This window comes from Myotis myotis, unplaced genomic scaffold (genome assembly GCF_014108235.1).
Source record: "Myotis myotis isolate mMyoMyo1 unplaced genomic scaffold, mMyoMyo1.p scaffold_m19_p_19, whole genome shotgun sequence".
In the NCBI taxonomy this organism is placed as follows: domain Eukaryota; kingdom Metazoa; phylum Chordata; class Mammalia; order Chiroptera; family Vespertilionidae; genus Myotis; species Myotis myotis.
In genome coordinates, this window is record NW_023416323.1 from 1367937 (window position 1) to 1376883 (window position 8947).

Here is an 8947-nt window from a genome sequence, read left to right on the forward strand (position 1 = left end):
TTACAATCATTGGAATCGTGTCTTTTACCATTAAAGAAAACAATGGAAAACCAGGCTCTGCTGTGCTGGCTGAACTGCTTGTCCTCATTGCCCCGTCCGTTCCCTGCCCCTGTTTGGCCTCTGTGGCCCCTGGCTGGTGCCTTGGCACTTGAGGGCCTCACCTTGGCTCTTCTACCATCTCCCCAGACTTCTTCCAGGGCAAACACTTCTTCCTGTACGGGGAGTTCCCTGGGGACGAGCGGAGGAAGCTCAGCCGCTATGTCACAGCCTTCAATGGGTCAGTCGCTGGGGGTGGGACTGGGGTGAGGGGGGTGCTGAGTTTTGAGGAGGGATGTGGTAGGTTGTGGGAAGGAGGGCAGTTGGGAGGTGGGGAAGGGGCAAACCCTGCAGGATGGGCACAGGCCACAGAATTCATTGGCAGCCCTGCTTCGTAGCTCCCCCCTGGCTTCCTTCTCTAAAGGGAGGCTCCCGGCCACCCTTCTGAAAGGATTAGTGACAGTGGGAGCTGTCAGTATGGTGGCTGTGGTGAGACTGGCACGTGGGACAATGGAGGACCACAAGCAGCCTCTAGGGGACATAGGTGGGGATAGGAGAGCATGGTTGGGGAGTGGGGTGTCAGCAGAGGGGACACCAATTCTCAGCCTCTTTTCTTCTCCCGCTAGGGAGCTCGAGGACTATATGAGCGACCGGGTCCAGTTTGTAATCACAGCACAGGAGTGGGACCCCAGCTTTGAGGAGGTGAGTTCAGAGGGGCAGGGAAAGGGAGACCCAAACTGCCCTTGAATCTCCTCTATCCCCTCCTCTCTCACGTGTCCCCTCCCCCCCTGCAGGCCCTGATGGACAATCCCTCCCTGGTGTTCGTCCGCCCGAGATGGATCTACAGTTGTAACGAGAAGCAGAAGTTACTTCCTCACCAACTCTATGGGGTGGTGCCCCAGGCCTGAAGTATGTGCTTGTGCACACACACGCGCGCGCACACACACACAAGTCTAATAAAGCTGACTTGGTTTGGAGCCACTGCCTCTCACTCAGGAGTTTCCCAGAAATTCTAAGAGGCTCCCAGCTGTCTTCTGTTTGGTTGGTGCTTCCCCTCTGAGAGGCAGGTCTCTGAGCTGCCTGAGACTCCTGACCCGGGTCCTGGAGAGAATGAGGGCTCTGTGAGGCTCTGGTAGGGAAGGAGCTGTTTGTCATGTCTCGCTGGCCCCTCAGCCCTGTGGCAGCAGGTGCCAGGGAATTGGGAATGACACTGTAACTGTCACATGGTTTCCCATCACCTCATTTGGGAGGTAGAAGCGGGGAAGGGCATTTTACTCAATCCACCCAAATCCTGAATCCCCCTTCAAGGCTCCACTACACTTAAGGTCGGAGCTGAGCTGGGTGTTTAGAGAATCGGGACAGAAGATGGGGTGTCGTTCTAGGCAGGGGCCATGGCATGGACAAAGGCCCGGAAGTGGGAGCTGCTAGCCTGGTGTCTGGGTAGAGTTGAAAGAGCATTGCTACCCTTGGTGAAGAGGCTGTAGGGGCAGATCTGGCTAGAAAGGTGGGTACAGTCCTTGCAGCTGCAGTGTCCAGTGTGGTAGCCAATGGACACAGGTGGCTATTTAAATTACAATGAAATGAGCCCAGGCCTGTTTGCTCAGTGGTTAGGTCATTGACCCTTGGACAGAAGTGTCTCGGGTTCAATTCCCTGTCAAGGGCATGTACCTCGATTGCAGATTCATCCCAGCACCAGTCCAGGCGTGAGAAGGAGGCAACCAATCAATGTGTCTCTCACATTGATGTTTCTCTGTCTCCCCTTCCTACTCTCTCTAAAAGTCAATGGAAAAAAAGATCCTTGGATGAGGATTAAAAAAAATTACAGAGAAATGAAAGGGAAAATTCACTTCCTCCTCACACTGGCCCCATTTCAGTGCTCTGGCCACGGCACTGACAGCACAGACATTTCCATCCCCGTGGGAAGCACAAGCAGGCTGACGGCACCGGGCATAGAGTCTTGGACTTTTCCTGGGGGAATGGGGTCGGGAAGGGGTTTGAGCAGCACAAAGGGCTGGGTCATCTGGGTTTGAGATCTGCCCTTTGGGTAAACTTTTCTTGGACGTTCCAAGCCCATTCCCAGCTTTGGCCCCATCAACTAACCAAGAGCCACCAATCTTAATCCTTTGTCTTTGTTCACCTTTGCTTTTTCACTTCTGAGGTGAAGGTGGTATTAGATTCTGCATCCACTCGTTCACTTTTCATTCATTCATACATGTACTGACCGCTCACTATGTTACTTCCTATTGTTGCTATAACAAATTACTACAAACTTAGTGTCTTAAAACAACAAAAATTTCTATTCTTCTAGGTCTGAAGTCTGAACTGGGTCTCACTGGGCTAAGAAGTCACGGTGTAGGCTGGCCCGCATTCCTCCTGGGGCTCCAGGGGAGACTGCTTTCTGCGCTTTTCCAGCTTGTAGCAGCTGCTCACATTCCATCCCCTTCCGTAGGCAAAGGCAGCAGAGGCCAGGCAGTCTTTCCCATGCACATCGTCTCTGACACCAGATCTTTTGTCGTATTCTCCCACGTTTAGACTCCGATGACTGTGGAGCCCACATGGACAATCTGGGATAATCTCCTTTTTAAGGTCAGCCATTTGGCAACCGGAATTCCTTCTGCTGTCTTAAGTCTCCTTTGCCACATTCCATATCCATAGGTTCCAGGGATTAGGATGTGGACATCTTTGGGAGGCCCTTGTTCTGCCTACCATACCGACTGTGAGTGAGACACGGGCTGCAGTGTGAAAAGACAGACACACGTCCTCACTCCCGGGCTGACATTCTGCTGGGGGAGAGACAGTGAGTGTGTGTTGCAGTGTTGGGCAGGGGTAAATGCTGTGAGAGCAGAGAGAGCAGGGCAGTGCTCACTCTGACAGTGACAGGGCCAGGTGGAAGTATTTAAATAGAATCATAGGAGAAGGCATCTCAGGGGATGTCCCCTTCTGCAGGGACTTGGGAAAAGGGTCCTGGGGAAACTGGTCCAGGCAGAGGAAAAGCAAGTGCAGAGACCCTCCGGCAGGACATGTGCAAGGAGCAGCAAGGCATCAGGGTGTCAGGAGACCTGGGATCCACTCTAAATCAGCACTGCCCCCCGCCCTATTGTTTGGTTGCAGACCAGTCATCTTGTAAGATTGGACCAGACGAAATGAGTTTGTGCCCTTGAACCTTTGAGGTGGTGTGGTTGCTACAGAAGAACTCTTCCCAGACAGGAACTCTCTATGGATACAAGTCATGCTGTCAAGTTTGGAGGAGGGACTGGAATCCTTACCTATGCCCAGTTCCCCCCCGTCCCCCCAGCCCCCCAGATCTTGCTGAGTAGTCTACAGCTCATTTCCATTTACCTGCTTGATTCTACCCCTTATGCTGGAGACTCCACAAACCATCTTTCAGTCCATCCTTCACACCTTTCAGGTTTCAACTCAAAACATTATCTGCTCAAGAAAGCCTTTCCTGCCCTAGCTGGTTTGGCTCAGTGGATGGAATGTTGGCCTGGGGACTGAAGGGTCCTGGGTTTGATTCCAGTCAAGGGCATATGCCCGGGTTGCAGGCTCGATCCCCAGTAGGGGGCGTGCAGGAGGCAGCCGATCAATGATTTGCTCTCATCATTGATGTTTCTATCTCTCCCTCTCCCTTCCTCTCTGAAATCAATAAAAAAGTATTTAAAAAAGAGAAAAGAAGGCCTTTCCTAACCTCTAGAATAGTATATGTTAGATATACACTTTTATCATGCTGCATCTTATTTCTAACTTGATTTGTTTATGGTCAAACGTACCAGTCTCTTCCTCTATAATTTGCTCTTTTTGTGTCTTAAAAATACTTTCTCTACTTCTGAGGTTACTAAGATATTCTCCTGTATTTCCATTTAAATTAGTGTTGTGCTTCAAATTTAGATCTTAACTTCCTAGAAACTAGCTTTTGTGTATGGTGTGAGGTAGGGATCTGTATTAGTTTTCTATTGTTGCTGCAACAAATTACCACAAGCTTAATGACTTTAAACAATACACATTTATTTTCTTACAGTTCTATAGGTCAATAGTCCAAACTCAGTCTCTAGGCCAAAATCATGGTGGCAGCAGGCCAGGGTTCCTTCTAGAGGCTCTAAGGGAGAATAATTTTCTTGACTTTTCTAGCCTCTAGAACAGCCGTGGGCAAACTACGGCCCGGGGGCCCGGATCCGGCCCGTTTGAAATGAATAAAACTAAAAAAAAAACAAAAAACGACCGTACCCTTTTATGTAATGATGTTTACTTTGAATTTATATTAGTTCACACAAACACTCCATCCATGCTTTTGTTCCGGCCCTCCGGTCCAGCTTAAGAACCCATTGTGGCCCTCGAGTCAAAAAGTTTGCCCACCCCTGCTCTAGAAGCTGCCAAGTTCCTTGACTCGTGGCCCTGCATCACTCAATCTCTGCTTCCATTGTCGCATCTGCTCTGACTTCTATTTCCCTCTTCCCCATATAAGGACCCTTGTGACTACATTGGGCTCACAAATAATCAGGATATTCCCATCTCAAAATCCTTACATCTGCAAAGTCCATTCTGCCATGTGTAAGCTAACATATAAGTACTAGGGGTTAGGATGGGGACAACTTTGGGGGACCATTATTCTGCCCATCACAGGGTTCCTCCCATTTCATTTTTCCCCACCTCAGCTAACTCACAGATTAGCTTGTCCTTTCCCCACTCATCTACAGCAGGGGTCGGCAAATTGCCGTCCATAGGCAAAATCCAGCCCACTTGCTGTTTTTGAAATAAAGTTTTATTGGAACCCAGCCACAAATTCATTACAGTGTCATGAGTGTGGCTGCTTTTACAACAGCAGAGTTGAGTAGTCATGGCAAACGCCGTATGGCCTGCAAAACCTAAAAATATATACCATCTGGCCCTTTACAGGAAGTTTGCCAACCCCTGATCTCCAGGTGGGGGTTGTCACATGTCAGAACCAAGGCTCCCCTACTTGTTCTTCAAAATGGACTTAAGCTTACTTTTATTTTTTTATTTTTTTGCCACTACTTGACTAGTGACCCCTCTCCTCACTAAACCAGGTCTGTCTTATTTCCTGCTGTATTCCTAATACCCTATTCAGGTCCTAGCACACAGTAGGTGCTTAATGTGTAGGATGAAGAGCAGTCCAATGTTAGCTCACTCATCTGATTTTATAGTGAGAGAAACTGGCTCTAAGAAGGGAACTGACTTGCCCAAGATGATGATGCTTGCACCCTTACAAGGGCCTTATAACACTCCCATTTTATAGATAAGGTATCTGAGTCCAGAGAAGTGCCAAAGGTTGTCCAAGGCCCCTCGGCTCATACGCAGTGGGTCAGGGATGGCTCCAAAGCTAGGACTTTACCTACTATCAGCAGTATGCCCCTTGTTCTGGCTTCTATCATTTATATCTTGGGAATCTTTCCACATCGGTACACAATGAGCTGGTTTCTCCCCCCTACAGCTACATCTTGCATTCTATGGCTGTATTGTAATTAATTAGCTGGTCTCGATTGATGAACACGGGTTGTTTTCCATCTTTGGGCACAACCATAATGCTGCAGCGAACATCCTTGTCCTTATGCCTTGTTCACATGCTGGAGTTTATAGGATACATTCTTAGAAGCGGAATAGCTGACACGAGCAGGTGTGCATTTAAGTATTTCATAGGTACAGCCAAATGGCCAAAATGGAAGCACCAATGTAACTTACAACAACAGGAGAGAGCCTGTTTTCCCACACTCCCCACCACCCCACAGTGCTAGCAGACTTCGTACCTTTGCCAAATGAATAGTCAGGAAAAACCAGAGCCAGTTCTTTCCCACCACAGCTCCAGGTCCGTGGTTTGGGGCCGGTTAACTCTCTGTGGTTGATACATTCCCTCCCCTTCCCCAAAGTGGGTGAGCAAAGAGTTCTTCCACCTTTTAAGTTAGAACCCAGTATGTACATACTGTATGTAGGAGGGGCCAACCTCCCTGCCAGCTAGAAGAGGCAAGCCTGGTGTAGAAATGCCACCTCTGTGTTTACTGGAGCTGGCGGCAGAGGGGGCCGGTGAGCCAAGGGGAGGGCTCACTCCCGCTCCCCCTGACTCTCAGCCTGGTGGTGGCTGCGTTGGTGAAGGAGCAGGAGGCGCCTCTGGCCAAAGGCCTGGCCGCAGCTGGAGCAGCGATGTCGTCGCGCGGTGGCCTGGCTGCTCGGCGCCGTGGGGGGTTCATGACATAGGCGGTGGGCAGCCAGTTTGGAGGGGAATGAAAAAGCCTTGGGGCAGTGCGGACAAGGATAGGGGCGGGCATCCGTGGCATGGTGCGTGTGTCGGTGGGCAGCCAGTTTGGAGGGGTAGCAGAAGGACTTGGAGCAGTCAGGGCACGGGTAGGGGCGGGCGGGCGCGTGGGTCCAGAGGTGGGCTGCCAGCTTGGAGCGGTGGCCAAAGGCCTTTGGGCAGTGCGGGCACGAGTGCGGGCGGGCGCCGCTGTGCGTGAGGCGGTGGGCTGCCAACTTGGAAGGGTAGGAGAAGGCCTTGGGGCAGTCGGGGCACGGGTGGGGGCGAGCGCCACCGTGTGCCAACCGGTGCGTGGCCAGCTTGGACGGGTACGAGAAGGCCTTGTCACAGTCGGGGCATCGGTGCGGGCGTTGGGGCGGGGGTCGTCGGCGGGGTCGAGATGGCGTCTCTGTGGAGGCAGCAGGCCCTGGAGCCGACTGGTGGGGCTTCTTGGACGAACCCTGGTGGGGAGCTAGGGTACAGGAGGGCTGGTGGGCTCCTGGCTGCAGCCAACTCCCTAAATCTAGTCCAGGCTCCCCGACTCCCACCCCACTTTGATATCTGAATGTACCTGGGCACCTCCAGCCGCTGCCATCCATCGTCCTAAACGGCTCCAAAGCATCACCTACCTGCCTCCCCAAAGCGAAGGCTTTCCCAAAACCGCTTCTAGGATTTTCCCAGGGGATCACCCTGAATTTTTGCATGTCACCCTCCCTGCCCCTCCTGTAATTTCCTGAGTCCTAGAAATGATCTCGAAGGGTCCCCCAAAGCCAACCCAGGATTCCCCAGAACATCACATTTTGGGGATCCAAAACTGTCATCACCCTGAGATACTCTTCCTGGAGAGTGCCCCCGCCCACAGGGCCGCTCTCACCTCCGCCTGTGGTCACTGGCTCCTTGCCTGCAGGACTAGGATCTGTGGCCTCAGCCGCCGGCTCTGCATCTCGCTCCAGCATCTTGCTGGCCCAGAAACCTAGAGGAGGGCGTAGGGAGGTGGAGGGGCGTCGCTGGTGGTTATTAGGCGAATGGAGATAGGGCTGGAGGTTCCTAAAATCAGGGGTCAGTCTGTTCAAGGAGCCTGATCTCATTTAAATCTGGGATCCTAAGCAAGGATGGGAGTTGCTGGAAGGCGGAGCCTAAAAGCACGAGGGGCGGGGCTATGCAAATCGGACGCAGAGGCATTCCCTTTGCCATAGAACCAGGGTTGGAGCCCTCCAGCGGAGTAGCGGGGCCTCTGAGCAACTCGAACTCAGCGTTCCTGGTGCAGGGCGGCGGAGCCTTTGTCCAAAATGGACGGAGCTATACAAATGGGACCCCAAGTCCGCGCTCTGCAGCTCAGACCCAGGGGAGGAGCCTAAGAATTCAGTGGGCGTGTCTTTCGCAACTTTCCCAGGAGAGGGCCCTAAGAGCTCCGGCGGAATTTCACGTCCAAGAGGTATCTTTACCTTTTGGCTTAGTCTCAGTCCATGGACGTCACGAGGGCCGCTAAATTTCTTCCTCGTTGCTAAATTTCATCCCCGGTGTGGAGTTGAAGCCGTAGAGGGCAGAGAGGAGACCTGGAGGGAGACAGAGAAAGAATGTGGCGTGTGTCGGGGATCTCAAGCGTCCGGGCCTCGGGATCGTGGCATTCGGACACCAGTGCACCCTCCCAAGGCTCAGGCACCGATGCAGCCCCACCGGAACCTATGCATCAGCATTTTGGGACCCCACCCGGGAGATTCTAGAGCCCCGCCCCTAACCCATTTCCCCAAGACCCAAGCGTCCCGGCCCGGACCCCAGCACTCTCACCTGCGCACTGCACCTCCCCGGGGGCGGGGCTGCGGGCCCCTCCCGCGGAGGCCGAGGTCGCAGCCCCGCTGCCCTCGGATGGGAAGGAGTTGCACCGCACGCCGTGCACCCAGCGACCGTAGGGCAGGGCAGGGTGCGCTCGAAAGCGGCAGGGTCCAGCCTCATTTCCATCCCCTCCTCCCATGCGGTGCCGGTGGGGGCGTCAGTACGCAAGCGCAGTCACGGCTGGCGGAGGCTGCGGCGTGGGAGACAGAATCGAAGGAGGGGTGGGTGCGCGAGGCAGCCTTGCTGGTGAGCAAGCGCAGAGCTACGGGCCGAAGGACAGTGGGAAAGGGTACAGAGGTTTGCTGGGCCTACGGTGGCTGATTGGAGTCAAGAACGTGCTAACGGGGAGACGCTGCGCTTAGGCCTTCCTGAGACAGCGCCCAGCAGGGGCACCTGCGCTTTTCTGCTTCTTTTTTTTTTTTTTTTAAATATATTTTATTGATTTTTTACAGAGAGGAAGGGAGAGAGATAGAGAGTTAGAAACATCGATGAGAGAGAAACATCGATCAGCTGCCTCCTGCACATCTCCCACTGGGGATATGCCCGCAACCCAGGTACATGCCCTTGACCGGAATCGAACCTGGGACCCTTCAGTCCGCAGGCCGACGCTCTATCCACTGAGCCAAACCGGTCTCGGCCGCTTTTCTGCTTCTTTCGGAGCATTGAGGAGCCCGCGTTCCGTCTCCGGGTGCAGTTTCTACAGCTGCCCAAGCCGTCGCTCAAGGCTTTTGCAAACTGTCTGGCTAATTCCGGGACAGGGGGCGGGGCGGAGCTAACGCCCAATAAAAGGCACTTTAATTTGCATAGCGCAAAGGTACCCTTCGCCATTGGGTG

General features: G+C 53.1%; 2 protein-coding genes across 8 annotated transcripts in view; one reads left to right on the forward strand and one right to left on the reverse strand.

Annotated features, from left to right (window-relative positions):
* XRCC1 (X-ray repair cross complementing 1) overlaps positions 1-3573 on the forward strand; it is a 36819-nt gene extending 33246 nt beyond the window's left edge. For 6 of the 7 annotated variants that reach the window (XM_036346275.1, XM_036346277.1, XM_036346278.1 and 3 more), the window contains 3 exons: positions 187-277; positions 663-738; positions 831-1013. In XM_036346275.1, the coding sequence (XP_036202168.1) occupies positions 187-277; positions 663-738; positions 831-944 (281 nt within the window). In that variant the 3' untranslated portion in view covers positions 945-1013. Of the gene's footprint in view, positions 1-186; positions 278-662; positions 739-830; positions 1014-2344 lie in introns of those variants that run through there. The other variant, XM_036346276.1, reaches the window with a different exon arrangement.
* Positions 3574-3779: 206 nt separating this feature from the next.
* ZNF575 (zinc finger protein 575) lies at positions 3780-8541 on the reverse strand. The gene is made up of 4 exons (XM_036346727.1): positions 8069-8541; positions 7726-7836; positions 7155-7253; positions 3780-6752 (listed from the first exon to the last, which is right to left on the reverse strand). Exons 3-4 carry the CDS (start codon positions 7234-7236, stop codon positions 6091-6093), a joined length of 744 nt encoding a protein of 247 aa, XP_036202620.1. The 5' UTR covers positions 7237-7253; positions 7726-7836; positions 8069-8541; the 3' UTR covers positions 3780-6090.
* Between the last annotated feature and the right edge of the window lie 406 nt (positions 8542-8947).

Excerpts from the sequence above, each read along its gene's own strand:
- ZNF575 (XM_036346727.1), bottom strand. The coding sequence starts at position 7,236 with ATGCTGGAGCGAGATGCAGAGCCGGCGGCTGAGGCCACAGATCCTAGT. Across the intron at positions 6,753-7,154 it reads GCCAGTGACCACAGGCGGAG|CTCCCCACCAGGGTTCGTCC; the intron begins GTGAGAGCGGCC and ends CCTGTACCCTAG.